Source organism: Frieseomelitta varia, unplaced genomic scaffold (assembly GCF_011392965.1).
Source record: "Frieseomelitta varia isolate USP_RPSP 00005682 unplaced genomic scaffold, Fvar_1.2 scaffold_182, whole genome shotgun sequence".
Lineage (NCBI taxonomy): Eukaryota > Metazoa > Arthropoda > Insecta > Hymenoptera > Apidae > Frieseomelitta > Frieseomelitta varia.
The window spans coordinates 2,175,396-2,195,103 of record NW_025109550.1 but is presented as its reverse complement, the minus strand read 5'-3'; the positions used below and the strand labels follow the sequence as shown (position 1 = coordinate 2,195,103).

Genomic DNA, 19,708 nt, shown 5'->3' with positions numbered 1-19,708 from the left:
CTTGTAATTTATTATTTGCATTAGTCATCATATATAGAAAACTAATGTAATAACTTCTATATTTCTTCAAACCCTGAAAATGTAATAGCTTAATTAATTATGAAATTAAAGAGATGACACAATTTGGAAATTAAAACGCTTTTCTAAACTATGCATTTACGTATCAGTGATCTTTTAGTATAGATCTCAATAAATCCACTGCATACTATGATCCATGATCCCGGAATCAAATGGTTTCGAGATGTACTCAAATACTTTATAAATAGTGTCTAAGAAAACATCAAATGATGTTTGAAGTTGTGTGTATGAAAGACAGACTTAATTGTTTTTGACTGAAAACTCATCAAGTATGTACTCGATTGTCGATAACTAATGTTGTATCTATGTGATAACACATCATGTCGAAATCATCGTGAAATTATACCAACTGTTGTGTTTAATTGGTGACAAAGCAAGTATGGAGATAAGAAGCTAACGCCAACGAAAGCTGATGTAATATATGATCCCTTTTTGTCTTAAATACAGGTGTCCGATCCAATAGTGTCTTACTTTCCTTCAAGAGACAGTTCGACGCGTGACCGAAGTAAGAACTTCAATTCGAGGCACATCTACCGTTGGACTCGGTCGATCATCAAGATCACCTATCGATCGAGCATTTCACAATTGACACTTAACGGACAGAGCGATCGCTATCTCTCAGAGATTATTGAAGATTTATTTGTTGTACTTACATTATATCTGTGCCGTGTCAAGTGAATTCAAGTGATTACTCATTAATTAGTCAGCAACGATGTTTGAGAAGGCTCTCCCTTACAGATAGATAAACTATTCGAGCAATAAAAACGTGTTGTCCTGTGAGAATTAAGATTTCGGCTGTTCGACTTTTATTTCTACGCGGATGCCCGGCGTGTGATCATACTTCTTTGTTTCCTTATCGGCTAAGTCGAATTGTAGTTTGGGTAGTCAATTAGCAATCGGCAGAGGATCGGTGTGTTGATGCGGCACGCATTAATGAAAGATGGATTCGAGCAATTTGAAACAGAAACCGAATCCACGGGTGAAGGCCAACTTTCTGTCGGTGTTGTTCTGGTGGTAAGACCCTCCATTATCTTTCTGATTCGCAATTTATAAATGCACAATCAATTTCATTAGCTGTGGTTTATAATTTAGAAATATGTTTTATAATCTGATAATTATATCAAATTAAATTAAATCGTATGAATAATATTTCATAATTTATAAATATAAATTTAATGTAAATAAACAATTTGCAATTTAATCTTTTAGCTTTTGGTGCCGCTTTTGAAACACTGTAGGTGACGCTTGAACGAGGCGATGACGATTGTACTCGTCGAACACAGAACACATGTAGCAGTTGTAAAATTGAATTCATTTATAAGAAAGTAACGCTAGTTTCTTCTGAAAAATCAGTAATTCTATTTTTTAAGTTAATTAATAATAATTAGTGTTAATAGCAAGGAAATATTTAAAAATGATGAGAAATAGTCAAGACTAGTCAAGTCTAGTGCCTGTTTGATTTCTTCGATCATTGCCGTAAAACAAGAAACGAGTTACATCGTCCACGTCGTATTTCCCTCGAATAAAAATAGAAAAAAAAAAGAAATGAAAAATTTTCGAGAGTGCGAAGAAGTCTGAGATTAATCACACATTCCAGATTTCAACTATTATCACACATCAGAGATCCGTTCCAAAAAACTTTTATCTCGAAATGTTTTAGTCTAACGCAATTGTCTGATAATAATTATGAAACAAATTGGTTGCACGACGTATGAACTGTTACTAAATAAACAGTATCCAAACTGTATTATCATTGTTCGTGACGTAACAAACGATTGGGTGAAACGTATCATCGTGTATACCGTTAAATGTGATTGCACGGTTTCACAGATAGTAACTATAGAATCTCCGATATTGTACACAGGTGGACGCTAGACTTGTTCAAGACAGGCTATAGGAAGATCTTGCAACCGGAAGATTTGTACACTCCTTTGTACACCGATCGTTCGAACGTGCTTGGGGATCGATTAGAAAGGTTTGTATAATTCGTTGNAATTCGTTGATTTAACTTAATAAAAAAAAAAAAAAGAACAAAAAAGAAATCAGTACTTAACTTGCGATATGCACGATTTTTAGACGATGGAATATCGAGCTGGAAAATGCCAAGAAGCGCAATACAAACCCCAGCCTGTTGAGAGCCATCTTCCGTACCTTTTTGTGGGAGTATACCTTGCTTGCTTTGATACAGATATTAAACGAACTTTTTATCAAGTACGTATCTTTTGTTTTTCTTGAACTTTTGAGATATCGCTTGCGTTGGATTGTTTCGTTGAAGAAAGAAAAGAGAATTAAAAGTAATAACATAGTACATGTGTACTTTTTTTACATTGTGACTGTAGATTTTACACACATTTACATACATTTTATTATATTATTATACTATATATTATATATTTAGTATATTATACTATATATAATATACTAAATACGTTATATAACAGACAAATGAATATTAAAAATATAAAAGAAACAAATATTCATGTTGAAAATACATAAAAATATCGAAAAAGTAAAAGCACAAACGTTACTCAGCGTGTAAATTAAGTTCTTAACGAAGTTCACCATATGTCAAACTTTGTGATTACATTGATTTGCATTTGTTTATAGATTAGGTATACCGATACTCCTGGGTGGGCTCTTGCGCTACTTCAGAAATGACACAACCGAAACGTTTGAAACTGCTCTTCTATACGCAGCTGGAATTTGCATAGCAACGGCTGTAAACGTAGTCTCAGCGAATCAATCGTTGTTTGGCGCGTTCCACGTTGGTGGAAGAATAAGAGTCGCTGCGTGTTCTGTCGTCTATCGAAAGGTAATGCAGGAAAAATAATTGGTAGACTGATCTTCATGCAATTTCAAATTTCTGTGAATGCATTTAAAAGAATTCTCTGTCTGGGCACAGTTTTGTTTCCACTACTGAATATTGTAACAAGTACTTTCATATATTTTTCCAAAATTTGTGTGCATTCACCAGATTTTCGTGTTTCGAAATTTCTGGCGCGTGCAGTCGGCGAATTATTCATTTATTTCAACGATATGATAAAGTTTTCAAAAAAAGCACGTTTGTCAAATACAATGCTGGAAGAAAGAATAGGCTTTAAGAAACACTGGATAAATATCTTTGTAATGTTCTTCCAATATATAGGATTGGATCATTTTGTGTATTTGAGATGTATGTATGACATGAATTGCACGTAATAAAATAATTTTTACCATATTTTTTTTTTTTTGTAGGCATTACGACTTAGTAAAACGGCACTTGGTGAAACAGCACCGGGAAAGGTAGTCAATTTGGTGGCCAATGATGTAAATAGATTTGATCTTGTTTCCATCTTGATACATCATATGTGGTCTGCGCCACTCTCCGCGTTAATTGTAGCCTATTTTCTTTATAACGAAGTTGGATACGCTGGACTGATTGGTATCGCCGCCGTCTTCTTTGTCGTACCGATTCAGTGTGAGTTTCTGGTAATGATAATTCCATTATTAGAGCGAGGAAAGCTCGAGCTTTTGCACTTGTGAAGTATCACACAAAATAATGTATAAAAGTAATGTATAAAATACACATGACGTTACTCATAAAGTTATTGTGTAAAGTATTGTATTCATTAAGGATGGCTAGTGTGCTAATGAAAATATCCTACTCTAGTAACATTAGTTAATCATTCGTTTTTTTTTCTAAGCGTGCAAGCATAAAGGCTCGAATTAGATGATGTTAATGCTATAAACTTCAAAATTGAAATTTTCTCCATCGTCGGTATTACATTTATGTTTCAGCGTACACGGGGAAATTGTCCTCCAAGTTTCGGCTACAGACTGCCATAAAAACCGACGAAAGAGTCCGTTTGATGGACGAAATAATATCAGGAGTCCAGGTTATTAAGATGTACGCATGGGAAAAACCCTTCTGCGCCCTGATCGAAACTGCCCGTAAATTGGAATTGCAAGTAGTTACCAAGAGCTCCTACATTAGAGGCATCTACATGACCTTCAACTTGTTCACCACACGAATGGCTCTCTTCTGTACTTTGATCAGTATACTTTTATTTGGCAATGAACTGTCAGCGGACAAAGTGTTCGTTATCTCCTCGTATTTCAATATTTTGGCGCAGACTATGTCCGGATTGTTCGTACGGGGTTTTGCCGAGATTGCAGAGTGCATGGTAGCCGTGAGAAGGTTGCAGCAGTTCCTGGTATACGAGGAGTTCCACGACAGTGGTCATGTTTCGAACAGTTTCACAGCTAGCATTAACGATAGCATTAATAGTATTTCGAAGCAAACTTCCAACAAAAATTCTAAACCCGATATACCATATATCGATGATGAAATAAACCGCTACGAGAATTTGGACGATTCTTCTGAACAAAGAAGACACAACGATCTAATAGTTGTTGCTAACGATTTGCTGAAGAATAAGGCGTACATTGTGGGGGGTAAGCATTATATGCGATATCTAAACTGCAAATGATTGTACAAATTTATAGTTGTATGAATGTAACTGAAGAAATGGAGCAAACGCAGAGCTTTACTAAATATCGTAATTTGGATATTTTATACATTTTTGTCTGCATTTCATTCTGATATCTCACAAGTCAATATATTAACATTTTAAAAGTAATACAAAACATTTACCATTAGTGAAATAAAAATATTAAAATTAAATAATAAAATTAAAATATAAACTTTTGAATATTTTGTTAAAATTTTTCTCTCTTTTTCTAGAAAAAAAAAGTTCTTTGGTAAATGATGAAACATACGCAGTGAAAATGTGTAACTTGACAGCCAAATGGGAACCGAGTCAAATTGAGAATAACCTTGAGAACGTAAACGTTGAAATAGAAGAAGGAAAGATGTACGCCATTATAGGAATGGTCGGGGCTGGGAAAAGTACTTTGCTGTCGGCTATTCTTGGAGAGATAAATGTAACAGGTGGTCATGTTAGTGTGAATGGAAGTTTAAGCTACGCCGGTCAAGAGGCGTGGGTTTTCGGGTCCACCGTTCGACAGAATATACTTTTTGGACAGCCTTACGATCGTCACCGATATCAGAAAGTTGTGAAAGCTTGTTCGCTTCAGAGCGATTTTAAGCAATTCCCGCAGGGTGATCAGACAATCGTTGGGGAAAGAGGTAGTTCCTTATCGGGAGGGCAGAAAGCTAGGATTAATTTAGCTAGATCTTTGTATAGGCAAGCGGACATTTATTTACTGGATGATCCGTTGAGTGCTGTGAGTATCTTAAAACCAATGTTTCACACTTTAGAATGAGTTAATTGCTTATAAGATCTATATTATATTATTTTATAAATTCCAGGTTGATACTCATGTTAGTAAATATTTATTTGAAGAATGTATGCAACGATACTTAGCAGGAAAAACACGGATTTTGGCTACTCACCAGTTGCAGTACGTGAAAAATGTAGATACCATTATACTTGTAGAACAAGGGAAGGTCACCGTATTTTCTCATTTTCAAGATTTATTGAATCAGCGACCAAAATACGCTGAATTATTAGCGGCCAAATCAGAATCTCCCGAGGATAGCTCTTTGGAGAAGAGTAGTATGAAAAGACAATTTTCAACGTCAAGTACTAAAGTAAGATTATTTTATTCTTGTTACGCCTTTCGTGCGCAGGACATTAATAGATTTATTCTCGTAGAGTCGATCTCTGGAAGCAAGTACCGCGGGAACAGACGATGAGGAAGAAAATGAAAATTCTGAGAAATTTAATGATAATTTAGAAGGAAATACGCGTGGTGTAATTAAAGGACCAATATTTCTCAGGTACTTTCAAACCGGAACCAACTTGTGCCTAGCTTTTTTGGTACTCTTATTATTTGTATGTACACAGTTTATGGCTAGTCTCAACGATTATTTTGTTCCTATTTTGTAAGTATCTTTCTTAAAATACAGTTTTGCGGATGAGTGTAATACAAACTATGAAAATTAATAGACTAAAAATATTTTCAGAGTAAGCGCGGAAGAAATGCGGCATTATTACATTACGGAAGCCAAATTAAATAGTACCAATGATACCTCAACTGAGAATTTGGATGTTTCCTCCATGTATAACTATATATATGTTTATACTGCAATTGTTGTTGGGCTATTTTGTATCGGTATTACGAGATCATTGACTTTTTACAAAGTGTGCATATTATGCAGCCAAAAATTGCATGATATGACGTTCAGTTCCTTAATTAGAACGAGTATGAGGTTCTTCCATACGAATCCCAGTGGTCGAATTCTAAATAGATTTTCCAAAGACATGGGAGCCATTGACGAATTATTGCCAAAGGCTATACTGGATGCTGGCCAAATATGCCTGATGATGGTTGGATCCTTAACAGTCTCCTGTATAGTCAATCCTCTCTTCTTAATCCCGATAGCATTTTTGGGTACTGTCTCTTATTGGGTGAGAAAGGTATTTTTGAAGACTAGCAAAAATGTTAAAAGAATGGAGGGAATGAGTAAGTATATATCTTCTGCGAGACATTTAAATGATCGGCGATATTTGTGGATCTGTCTTTAATGAACTAAAAATCTTTCTACAGCTCGATCTCCGGTGTTCACTCACTTAACTACAACGTTAAATGGATTGACCACCATAAGAGCCTACTGCGCGCAGGACATACTGAAAAAAGAGTTTGACAAACTGCAAGATGTTCATACCTCCTCAGTTTATATGTATATAGTAGCAAGCGCTGCCTTTGGATTCTCGTTGGACATCTTTTGCTTCGTCTTCACGTCCATAGTTACCTTTAGTTTTCTCTTATTGGAGCAATGTGAGATACAAATGAATATTTCCTCAATCAGTTAGTGTACTCTTGTTTTCACACTGTTGAACGATTTTCAATGATACTCTTGCAGCGTTCTCCGGCGGAGAGGTGGGTTTGGCCATCACTCAGGTAATGGCCATGACCGGGATGATTCAGTGGGGTTTGAGACAAAACGCCGAGATGGAGAACCAGTTGATGGCTGTGGAACGTGTATTAGAATATACACAGATTGTACCTGAACCGAATTTACGTGACCGAGGGAAGTTCGCCAAGAAAACTGAGAAGCAAGTCGCGCTTCCTGCTAACGCACCAAAGAATTGGCCGACGGATGGCATGATCAAGTTCAGAAACGTTTATATGAAATACGTAGAAGATGATCCTCCGGTGTTGAAAGGTCTGAACATTGCAATTAATCCTGGAGAAAAGGTACGTGGATTTTTCGTTCAATTGAGAGAAAAATAAACAGTGTAGATACTAGTTTAAAAAATTATAAAATCGACGTAATTATCTTGTAGATAGGTATAGTGGGAAGGACAGGAGCTGGAAAGTCGTCGTTGATATCAGCCCTGTTCAGGCTAACCAAAATCGATGGTGTCATAGAAATCGATGGCGTGGACACTGGATCTATTTGTTTGGAGGATTTACGACGTCACATATCGATCATTCCTCAGGATCCAGTTTTATTCTCTGGCACGTTGAGACGGAATTTGGATCCTTTCAATGAATTTACGGACAAGGCTCTGTGGGAAGTTCTCGAGGAGGTAATAAGTTGGAATGTAGTAACAGTCAACTTTTCTTTCTTCTTTCCTTTCTTCACGGTCGAAATTTGTAATATTGTGTGTATGTGACAAAGGTGGAGTTGAAGGACGCTGTAACTACTACAGGAACAGGCTTAGAAAACCGCGTTTTAGATCGGGGTAGTAACTACAGCGTTGGCCAAAGACAACTGGTCTGTTTGGCGAGAGCTATCTTAAGAAATAATAAAATACTTATGCTTGACGAAGCCACGGCCAATGTGGATCCACAAACTGATGCCTTGATCCAGCAAACGATACGAAAGAAATTCGCTAACTGCACTGTACTTACTATTGCTCACAGGTTAAATACCATTATGGACAGCGACAAGGTGTTAGTTATGGATAAAGGTCGTATGACTGTAAGTAAAATTCCTTACTCGTCTACTTGGCTTAAAATATGTAAATTACAATTAAATTATGAAGTACAATCAAATTATAAAAAAATTTACTATTGATTTTCTGGTTGAATCCCGATTTATTAAATAAATTATGTACGAAATGCGGGTTTCATTTGCAGGAATTTGATCATCCTCACATACTGTTACAAAACAGCTACAGTCAATTCAAATCATTGGTCAAAGAAACCGATCGTGCTATATATGACCAGTTAGTGAAGATAGCGAGGCAATCTTACATCGCCAGACACGGAGAACGGTGATTGCTGGATAAAAACGGCTTGGTCGTTGGAAAAATTGAAGAGTTTGCAGCAACAGGGAGCAACCAGTGTGCTATTTACATCGGCAAAGGTGGAAAGATCATGCAAATATTCCTTGTAATGGCGCAGGAACTCCAGTTTGGAAAGTGAAGAACTGCCTTTATTGTAGCCAGTATCCGCTTTAATTGCCAAGTGACCGAACCTGTGCAATACAAGAATCATATTTTTAATTTTATTCCTACCAAGAATTATTATACAGTGTAGTTATATGATCGATACAGTATGTACAGATTTTGTACATCTCTTCGTGCCTACACCGTTGCTACTATCGTTCCAAGTACTTTTTTTTCTTATAATTAGACGGGAGATTTTAATTCACGAGCACGAAAGATATGGTGTCTTGAGGAGAGATCTTTCGTCTACCAGATGGCATGAAAAGGGGTTTCTTTTTTTGAAGTTTATATAAATATATTTTTATAGAAGCCACTTTTCTTCTACGAGCCTCCGCGCGCGATCAAAAAAACCCAGTCTATTTGTAATGTACGAGCAAAACTACTTATAATATTACGAACTGCCAAATGTCCGTAAGAATACTTATTTTTTGTACTTCATATTTTACGTGTTCATATCGTGGAGAACTGTTATGTCTGTTGTTAGTGAAAAAAATAGTAGAGGGAAAGATGCAGAATTTTCAATAGTTTTGGACTTCCACGTAAATGCAAAAAAAAAAAAAAAACAGAGTTAAAAACTAGCAATAAGAATTATACGGTCCTTTTTTTTTTTCTTAAAGGAATGTTAATCTATTATAACGTTCATAGTATTTTTTTTATGCAAGATCGATGTACTATACTATACTTTTTTATATTATTACCTGTTGTATACAACATGTGCACAATGTACTATAAATACACATGCTGTAGCATGTGTTGTAACAGAGATCGAGAATCGATTCATCTGTCAGGATAATACAACAATACATGGTTCCCTGGATAAATTGAAATATGATCGGTCTTATTATCACTCGCGAGGATTACACAGCAGTTCATTGTGTATATTTGATATATATTTTCGATGATTATATTATAGTTTTTATTGTATATGTCGATCATACCGAATTGTAAATAAAACACTCTATTTTTATGATATGTTAACGGAATGATTTATTTCAATAATAATCGTAATAGAGTAGTCCCCTCAGAATTGACCACACTCTAAATCCTGTAAGTGACTATCGCTTATCTCCCACCAATTCTTGGAATTGGAATTTTCCCCACTCCAAGTTATTGTGTAAAATATAATATTCGCACAATACAAAACAAGCGATATGTGATAACATTTCGGCACATTATGTTTGTTTTGGGTCAAAGTTAGGCAAGTTTATTTTAAACATCAAACACAGTAGTGCCTGCTTAAGTGATTGCTTTATTTCCACAAATATTACAAGTAGTTGAATATTTCCCGAGTACATACATTTAATAATTATATTAAATTATATTAAATAATAAGGATAAATAATGATAGAAATAGAAATATTGCAGAATATGATATATCATACAATGATAATAACAAGTGAAAATATTACAGAAAGAAAAGAAATAACAATAGAAAGTGTAAGTGAAACTTATTTTGAATTGTAATAATCTATTATAGATTTTGCGTGACTTGGAATTTCTGGTTCTGTTGCAATAATTTTTTGTAAATAATACAACAATCTGTCAACTTCCTCCACCTCTATTGGATTTGCAAGATGCTGCGAATGAGAAGATTCTTCTGTAGCATCTGTCTCTTCGGTGGCATCTTCTCTAATTCTCTCCGCTTCTCCACATTCGTTGATCCACTCTGTCACTTTGTCGTCAGAAATTGTTTCATATGTTGCATCGCACGGAGCAGTCTCTGATGAGAAAGCGACAGAACACGTGAAGTTTCTTTCAGCTATTCCTGCCTCTCGATTAAGTATTTTATTCCAGGAATTGAATATATTCGCAGAGGTTATAACGCTCCATGTTTCATTTGTCATATCTATACAATCTTTTATGTCATAATCAGCATAGAATTCTGATATTCCATTTTCATATAGCAAGACGCGCTGCAATAATTTATGCCGGAATTTCTTTTTCAATTTTGATATTATGCCCTGATCCATTGGTTGGATCAGGGAACTGGTATTGGGCGGTAAAAATATGATTTTGAAATGGCCATCGTCCATTTCTTTCTCTGACAATTTATGGCCACTAAAATTATCTATTATCAGTAAAACCTTGCCACCAGAATTTTCTTCCAATTGCCGCCTTCTAACGCGGGGCTTAAATTCATTGTGGTACCATAATTGAAATACTGCGGTGTTCATCCAAGCATTTTTATTATGAGTATATATTACAGGCAAATTATTCATACAGTGTTTCAATGCTCTAGGATTTTCACAGTTATTAATTACAAATAACGGTAACTTATGGTTTCCGCTTGCGTTCGCACACAAGGCTAACGTTATTCTGTCCTTTTTAATATTCTTCTCCGATACCCTACTTTCATTTTTACTCATTAATATTTCCTTGGGAAGCATCTTCCAAAATAGGCTTGTTTCGTCCACGTTGTACAAATTATTGTCACTGATCTCATTGTCTTCCAACATTTGCAAAAATTGTTGCACAAATTCTTTCGCAACAGATTTGTCCGTATTGTCACTCTCACCGTAGGGTACATTTGTAGGGCGTAGGTTATAATTCCTTTTAAATCGCCACAGCCAGCCTTTACATAGCGTGAAGTTGGATGGGCCGCCTCTTTCTTCCTGCAGCGCTCTCGCTTTCTCTATCAAAATATAGTCAGTTATTCGGTCTCCCGCTGAACGACGTTGCAAGAACCACGAATACAATTCCTTGTCTAAATCGGCAGATATGGACGTACGCATTCTCTTTTTCTGCAGTTTAAAATCCTCTTTCGCATATCGTCGTATCGACAAAGCTTTTTGTCGAATACGTCTTATCGTTCGATTCGAAACGTTATATTCACGCGCAAGAGTGTTTATATTTTCACCAGCCTCTAATTTATTTAAAATGTCTAAACGATCTGCAATATTCACCTCTTTGCTAGATTTGGAATCAGCCATTTCAATAAAATATCGAAGTGTCAGTAGAATTAATGTTAACAACTACTTTTATAAGAATTTCAGTAAATTTTCGAGAATTGTTTGATAATTATTGCTTTATTATAATTTATTGTTTTTAATTTAGTTTATGTACGCATTAAGTTATCAAATAGTTTCAATGTGTTCAATTTAAAAAAAAAAATGTTAAACTGTTAAATTTCTTTACGATTGAACGATACTGGAATTCGTTGCACGTGTTTGGTATCGGTGGAACAGTTGACGCTCGTCCCCGCTCTTTCTTTCGAAGCCAATTCGCAGAATACACCGCCCTTCTTAAATGTCCACTAGAGACTATCGTATTTACCGATATGCGTATCTCGGTTTTCTGAATGGCGCGTTCTTCTCACATTTGAAACAAAACGTTATTAAAGAAATACTGTGTCAATCGATTAATTCGGTATATTAATTCAGATTAATGTAATACACGATACAGTAGTGACCTCGCAACTGTCCAACAGTCGGGACCGAAACTGGTCAATTAAGAGGGGCGGTGTATTCCAGGCACCGAGAGAAAGAGTGGGGATGTGTGTAAACAGTTTCACCGATGCCAGGCACACACATTGGTATCATGACATACACTACTTGTTTTGTGTGCGTAGTAAAGTAACGTAGAGTGAAGACATTCCAAGAATTGATGGGGGATGAGCGATGATCAGTTATGAGCTCACTACTATATTAATATAACATTGTAAAGTTTTGACATTTGACAAAATCGTATTTAACGAAGGTAATTTCAATCACGAAAGAAAGTTTCTGCGCGTTTGAAAAGTAGAGCGCTGATTGGTCGAAATTATTAAGCGTGCCATTGGTCGCGAGTTTATTAGTCGTAACGGATTGCTCCAACAGATCGCGCGCGAATTTTAAAACGTGTAAACGTAGGAAACAAACTGAAACGTACGAAATACGAAAAATACGAACGTATTTTACGAAAAAAATACAGACAGATTATTTCTCATGACATCTACGAACAGTAGCATGTAGTTTGTAAAGTTTGTAATGTTATAGTTAAAATAAATTAGTTCACGAGAATGCCAACCTCACTTATTGGTCTATCAGAGGAGACAAAGTGTTGTAATTCTTTGCAAAGTGACCATAAATGAGTGTTTGTTTGCTTCGCGCGGTAAGAAACAAACTCTTTGCAACTTTTTGCTAAACATAAAACTGAAAATTGAGTCTACTCGCGGACTCTGCTACATTATACATAGATTCTTTCCTTATTATCACTTACAATTAGTTTATCTTAGATAGACGCATGTAGGAGAATAGTAATGAAAGTCAGTACTATTTTTTCCAGTACAATTATGTAAATTTTTTATGTCAGTCAATATAGCAAGTCATTTTCTGCAAAAAAGTATTTATGTATATTGAAAAACTATTAGAGAAACTTTAATCTTATAAAATTTATTATATGGAAGAGGAGGAAGGACAAGAGTATTCCTATATTCATATTGTTTTTGTTTTTTATGCACAGATTTTATAAAAAATATCTCCTAAATTAATGGGTTTTGAACGTAATGCTTTTTTTATAAAGAACAACCTGTTGTACCTTGAGCAAAAAAAAAATTATACCACAGACAAGATATATGAATACCTGAGGCTTGTCTGTGATTATACTTGAAAAAATAGTAACAATCTTCACTAGTATTCTCGTACACATGTCTATCTAGAGACAAACCAAGTGTAAATTAAATTACTGTCTTCTCAAAATAGAAAAAAATGCATTTGAGACATTTTCTTAAATGATGAATAATTCCATTTGTAGAAATAACTGCATTTAGATTAAAGTGGGACACTCTGTGTATTATAATATTCAGTAGATCTAAAATTTAGTAAATTTTGAATTTTTAGCAAACAGCTTTGTTGTATTCTCTAACTTAGTAAAGTCCACGCTAAGCAGACTGACTATCATCAGAAGCAATGGATCAAAAATTGTGGAGTTCTTGCAAAAGCAAGTACAATAACTTGCAAGACGTACACACCAATACATGGCACATGAATATAGTTGTGCCTGTAATTTTTGGCCTGTAGCTGGATTTCTTTTTCGCTGTAATGAACACAGGTAATGCTTCTCAAACTACAACTCTACCATTCACTACAATTTACTACACTTCACTATAAATCAAATATTTGCGATTAAAATCGTTTGTCCTAAAATTATCTATAACATTTAGATAGCATTTTTGGAGACAACGTCGGTTTGGCTATATCGCAATCGTTGGGTATAATCGGTAGCCTGCAACATGTGGTGAAACGAAGTGGCAAAATGATATCTCACGTAACGTCCGTGGATAGGATCCTAGAGTACAACAATTTGCCCAAGGAACCTTCGTAGACCAGTGACGATCCTCTGCTGACGGACTGGCCGAAACACGACAAGTGACTCTGAATAATGTCAGCATGAAGTATGACAAGGAAGAAGCCCCTGTGTTGAAGGTGACCAGAACCAGGAACAAGAATTGTTTATTTTAATTATTTCATATTTACATATAAATTGTATTGTTCATTGCAATTATTTTATATTTCATATTATTTGCTCAAGAATTGCTTATTTTAATTGCTTTATGTTTCATATTTTTCATTTCACGTTATTTTACATTTAACTACAAATCGTTTATCTTAATTATTTTATATCTTTGTTTCCTTACATTTACAGAATTTAAATCTGACGATAGAAGCAGTATAAAAAGTTGGCGTCGTGAGTCGCCAATCGTATCTCCTCCTGTATTTTTTATGTTCTTTTTCTCGAGATAGCAACAAAAATTGAAGTAGAACGTTGGAAATGTTTACAAATTAATCGACGAGAGAAAAGAATGAAATGTTTTCTCGTTTAGAAGAACAGTATAGATGGAAGTGCGTCTTTTATTAATTTTTTTATTTTCTTGTCTTTTCTCCTTATTGAATCCATTTCATAGTTCTGAAATTTGTTGCGAATTTTGGAGAAAAGTTGCAATTACTCTTGATTCATTGAATCATTGTAAAACGATTTCGTAAAAATCTCTTGAACTTTGTACGTTGTGATTGTTTTGATCAACAAGAAAAACAAAAAAGAAAGATCAAGATGAATTTGACAAAAAATTCACTTGTATACAATAGCGTTAAATTTATTCCATTTGTTGATATGTCTAAATGTTAAATATATAATTCATCAATTGTTACAACTCTTAAACAGCACTTATCATTTTTTGCTCTTTTTCTTTTTCCTGTTTTAGTTTAATTGCAATTTTATTTTCAGTACTCCATAATGATGCTTAATTATATCCTCTTACTCAAGTGTATCGTAGTCATTATTATTCATAATTTATCATAGCTTGAATTAAAAATTATGTTTGGTTTTATTTGTTTCTTTGAATGGTCTCTCGTGCGATCGAAGATTCAACTTTCTGGCTTGAAACACGCCGATCGATCGGATTTGCTCGTTCACGATCGATCATTTTATTCAGTTATAAACAAACCGGAGTGGGCGAGTATCTCCCCCTCTTCCTTCGTTCAAATAACAGTTCAGTTGTGTCAGCAATAATTATATTTTAATAACAACGTTTTATTATTTTATTTTCATTATCATGTGCCTTATAATCATAAACTATATAAGTATCTCCCAACATTTTGTGTCACAGCTATGTTTAACTTTACTTTGTAAGTGCATCTAAAAAACAGAATATTGTATAATAGCAACTTTTACGAATAGCAATTTCTTTTTTAGAATGTGTCTGCATAAATATCCTCTATTCCCTTTTCCTGTTCTTCTATTATACTTTATTTATTTTATTCGACTGGTTTTTTTTCAATTTCGTCTTTCAATAAAAATGTAGTTTATATACATCAAATGTTGAAAAATTATTAGTTAATTAAGTTTCGAAGAAACCGTGAATCGTAAATGAATAATCGTCAAACACGCAACGAGACACGATACAGAGTGAGCCGAAAGTTTCTTCCCACCAATTTTTTTTTTCTTTTTTAATAAAACATCGAAATATAAAAAAAACAAATTTCACTAATTTCAAATTGAATTTAAGTTGAAGCACGATTTTTCCATCATGTTTTAAAAATTATTTCTTCATTTAAATGTTGACCACTAGGGCGTTCGCAAGTTAATAACAAAATTACGGATTTATTTTAGTCGGAAGTGGGGTTTTTGGCCCACCCTATATAATGAAAAGTTTTTTTTCTTAAACATTGTTTTACGGCTAAATTTTTTTTCCTTTTTATCGAAATTGCAAATAAAGACACCATCGTCGAAAGAAAGATGCAGACCGTATATTACGATCAAACGTACTGGCACGTTGAACACATGCATACGTCATAGAACGAGGAAACAAGGCAGAGGAGTGTCGAAGTTGAGAATTGCGTTCAGTAGCGGCGCAGGCTTTGCGCGAAGCATGCGTATTTCGTTTCGTTTCGTTCGAGTTTGTTATTCGTCCGGAGGAACAGTGTCCGATTTGTAGAATGTGACACGCGTTGTTGAAATTCCCTCATTCAGCAGAAGACGAAACAAGGCTCAGGCAACAAAAAGTGAGTAGCAGCGTTCGTTGAGCGCGTTTCTCGCGTCTATACACGTATATTTATTTGACTTTTTTCGATGGAAGTCCCATTTCGAATCCCAGCAGTCACGCAACACAAAATACCGTTGTGTCAATATATCAAGGCTAACTGGATAGTCCTATGCTAGACAGAAGCATCCCTCATGTCGTTGAACAACTTGTAGAACCAAATTTTGTCTTTCAATGAAATAATTTTCGAATAAGTTTGACTCGTTCTATTTGCTATTAACAATGGTAGATATTACGATAGAGTATCTCACCTACTGTGGCTTAACGATTGGAATTTTATGATCGGAAAATGTGCCGTTGGTTTTTAATGAAAATCACGTGTTTCCCACGGAATTATTTAACGAGCATGCGTTCTCGGAACGGAACGTTCATTTGTCGTGAGAATCGCGTTGCCTGCAACAAACCGGAAAGTTTGATCTCTATTTTAGAAATCGTCGCCACACTGGCGAGTTCTTCGTTGTAAGCGTTAAATCGAATTGAGGAGAACGATGGCATATCAGGCTAAGCGTCACGTGTCATCCGCAATTGACCCGTTCTCATCTCTCTGTCTCGATAACATTTCGCGTGGCGTCATTTTAACGCGACCATTAGCCTGACTGCGTTACACAACTCTCAAGAAGTCGCCCGGCGATTAATGATATAATAACAATGCGAGAAACGCGTTATTTTTAGCGCCCCGATGACGAATTAAAAAACGCACATATTACCCCGGCGAAAGCATTTGTTCAAATCTTACGTACGTTGAAAATTGATTTCGCGTTGTGGTTATTTGTTCTCGGTGTGTGTTGGTTGAGGCCGAGTCGCGGGTTTTCGTTGCATAACGCGTCTCAATTGCTCTCTGTGAACCTTTCGTTTCAACAATCATTAATTAATTTATATTTTCGTCGTATCATTGTCCGTCCCTGTCGTAAACAATTCTTGAACGTTTCTGCGATACATATTTGCTCGAAAATGTACGTAGAAGCGACCGTCACAGCCTGCAAAGAGACTTCGTTGATAAATTATTAGACAAATAATTTATTTGACATTCCGTGATTATGATTCCGGCTCTCTTACCCCTGTTTTCGTTACTCTGATCGCGTGATTTCGTGAAACTTTTCCTGATGGTCGGATAATGATCGTTCGTTTACTTTTTGTCACGAGTTGTTTAATGACACGATGTGTACACATCTGCGTACAATCGAACGGAATTGAAGATTATAATTGTTAACTTTGTCGACCGAACGTCGTTTGTATTCTTTTCGTTTCATTCTTTTTTTTATTTTTTTCTTTTTTTTCGTTTCATTCTTTTTTTTATTTTTTCTTTTTTTTTCGTTTCATTCTTTTTTTTATTTTTTTATTTTTTTTTCGTTTCATTCTTTTTTTTATTTTTTCTTTTTTTTTGCAACGGCGACAATTTACGAAATGTTTGTACGTTTCACATCGTGAAATTATAGAATCATATTCCGCGCTGATAAACGCCGCTGACATAAATCTGCAAAAAAAAAATTTATGGAGCTGATAAGGTAACAGAGAGACAATAAATGTCATGGTACAATTATTACCTTGAATTATTGCGGATTTATTGTATTTCCTGGTAAAACTTCCGCGGTTAGAAATCACACGCGCGTGTGCAAAAAGATTCCTTCTTTACCAACGACATGTCATAATTACAATATAATTATTCAAATGAATAAACAGAAGAGATTATATGCATGCATATATTATTTATTTACTTGAATAGAATTGCACATTCCTCACAAGTAGCAGTCATTGCAGGCAACATAGTAAATCCATAAAATTTTCTGCTGACTAATGATGACAAACGTTTCAATTCACTTGGTAATTTTGCGCATCACGAATCGAAGATGATTATCTGCACCTCACACTTTGTAGGCACATAATAAACACATACGCAAGATTTATTTGTAGTCGTCAGTAGTTATTTCCGTCGTACGTATATTCTTTTACATTCCGTGTATCTGTCGTGTAACTAGATTGTAGATCAGAGACTTGACTGAAGCATTGCATTTACATTACATTTATTAATTTAATTATTATAAGTAATTTTTCAAAATTACAATTTTTTTTTTAATAATTATACATACATATATTTATAAATTAATTTAATCTTTAAATGTAAAAATTATAAATATAATCATAAAATTTTTTCTATTATTAGCCAATACTAAAATCCAATAATTTTTATATATATATTCATAATATGTAATATAATTAAATTTATAGTTTATCCCATAAATTTTTAATTATCATGAAATATATAACGTACGAAATACGTACATATTATGCACTATGATGCTTTTTATTATGATTTTATTAGACTTTGGCACGTTTGAATGTACAACATTTCTATAAATACATGAACATCCGCAGCCTCGATCGAAGTGTTATTAATCGCAGCATAATAATCATTGTTCGAACTATTTATTCGGAAATCGTTATCTCAATTTCGTCCAGGTTTAAGTTCAAGGATATAATTTCGATTACACATGTGCACCGAATTATACATGTCGAATCGTGGTTGACGAAGGAAGACTGGCACCATTTTTATCTCCGCGTGTTTGGCTGCGCGCTTGTACACGTGCAAGCTGTATAGTAAATCAAATAAAAAGCACTTATCTATAAAGGAGTGTTTCTATTTTTAATGTACCAAAAATGTAATAACACGCACGCCAATTATTTTTTAAATTCTTTCTATTTCTTAAAACTTTTGTTCCGTATTTTTTTTTAATCAACGAAACGAGTTATATTTATAACATTAACGTTTTATCGTTATTGTTGTTCGCAGTAGTCCGACATACTGTTCTCGCAGCGTTCTAACATTCTAAATTCATAGTGATCGCTTTGAACGTTTTACAACAATATGTTCATATCAATGTATACGCTATACAATTACGTTTGCACATACTTCTGTTTTTTTCCATTCAACGAAATTATGCCTGAGCAGACTAAAAACGTGAAACTAAAGGAACGCGTAGATAAATCACTCAACTCGTTAGAAATCAGATCACCGCTTTGACACGATCGATGAATTTCTATTAAGCAACGCATTTGGAAAATTCTAGTGTACTTCACGAGCAGAGATAAATGTAAGATGATGCGTTTAGCCTCACTGATTGGAAGACTAAACAATAAGACGGAAGTCAGAAAAGATAGTTTATCAGAGCGACACCAAGTGTTTCGATGCTTTGAGAATTCAATAAAATTACAATAGAATGTCTGGATGAAAGGAGAAATGAAAATCGACAGAATTCTTTCATAACTTTAATCGCTTGCGTTGGCAACTGATTGCTGACCGTAACGAGCGACCAAACCATATACAATTAATAGGTTAGAATTCACGTGTGTTGAATAAAACAATTTCAAACGAAACGTAATGGGTTAATAGTTATAAAATAATTGTTTCGTTGCGTATATATTACAATATATACAGGGTGTCTCACAATTCGTGGCCAATCGAAAAGAATTGTAGGAGACGATTCTACACGTAAAAATGTATCGAAAAGGAAGAATAAAATTTTTTCACTGAAGCCTTTGTTCTCAAAATATCGAGTTTGAAAATTTATCGAGTATACTTAAATATGTATAATTTCATACTAGACAGATAACCAATACATGCATATTCTACGTGCAAAAGATAGTAAAAAATGTAGAATAATATTTTTTCGTTTTTTCGTTTTTCGTTTAATAATAAAATTATATGTATACATAA

General features: G+C 34.6%; 3 protein-coding genes, 2 long non-coding RNA genes and 1 pseudogene across 6 annotated transcripts in view; 3 read left to right on the top strand and 3 right to left on the bottom strand.

Annotated features, from left to right (window-relative positions):
* The window catches only part of LOC122538933 (ATP-binding cassette sub-family C member 4-like), a 35,423-nt gene that overhangs the window by 4,217 nt on the left and 11,498 nt on the right, over positions 1-19,708 (top strand). The window contains exon 1 of one of the 2 annotated variants that reach the window (XM_043673443.1): positions 15,764-15,958. The exons of the other annotated variant lie outside the window; for it this stretch is intronic. The gene's annotated coding sequence lies outside the window, so the exon portion shown is untranslated. Of the gene's footprint in view, positions 1-15,763; positions 15,959-19,708 lie in introns of those variants that run through there. 2 annotated transcript variants of the gene reach the window in all.
* On the top strand, positions 932-9,019 carry LOC122538934 (ATP-binding cassette sub-family C member 4-like). The gene is made up of 15 exons (XM_043673446.1): positions 932-1,092; positions 1,943-2,053; positions 2,155-2,289; positions 2,686-2,890; positions 3,313-3,535; positions 3,856-4,512; positions 4,802-5,304; positions 5,390-5,671; positions 5,736-5,965; positions 6,047-6,546; positions 6,631-6,861; positions 6,947-7,281; positions 7,371-7,616; positions 7,709-8,011; positions 8,170-9,019. The coding sequence occupies exons 1-15, from the start codon at positions 1,019-1,021 to the stop codon at positions 8,308-8,310; spliced, it is 4,176 nt and encodes a 1,391-aa protein (XP_043529381.1). The 5' UTR covers positions 932-1,018; the 3' UTR covers positions 8,311-9,019.
* LOC122538939 (jerky protein homolog-like) lies at positions 9,849-11,936 on the bottom strand. The gene has a single exon (XM_043673452.1). It carries the CDS (start codon positions 11,408-11,410, stop codon positions 9,929-9,931), a length of 1,482 nt encoding a protein of 493 aa, XP_043529387.1. The 5' UTR covers positions 11,411-11,936; the 3' UTR covers positions 9,849-9,928.
* On the top strand, positions 13,379-14,487 carry LOC122538942 (annotated as a pseudogene).
* On the bottom strand, positions 14,950-17,289 carry LOC122538945. The gene is made up of 2 exons (XR_006308954.1): positions 17,053-17,289; positions 14,950-16,973 (listed from the first exon to the last, which is right to left on the bottom strand). It is a non-coding gene; the product is annotated as an uncharacterized LOC122538945 (long non-coding RNA).
* LOC122538946 lies at positions 17,352-18,654 on the bottom strand. Its single transcript, XR_006308955.1, has 3 exons — positions 18,277-18,654; positions 17,541-17,992; positions 17,352-17,470 (listed from the first exon to the last, which is right to left on the bottom strand). It is a non-coding gene; the product is annotated as an uncharacterized LOC122538946 (long non-coding RNA).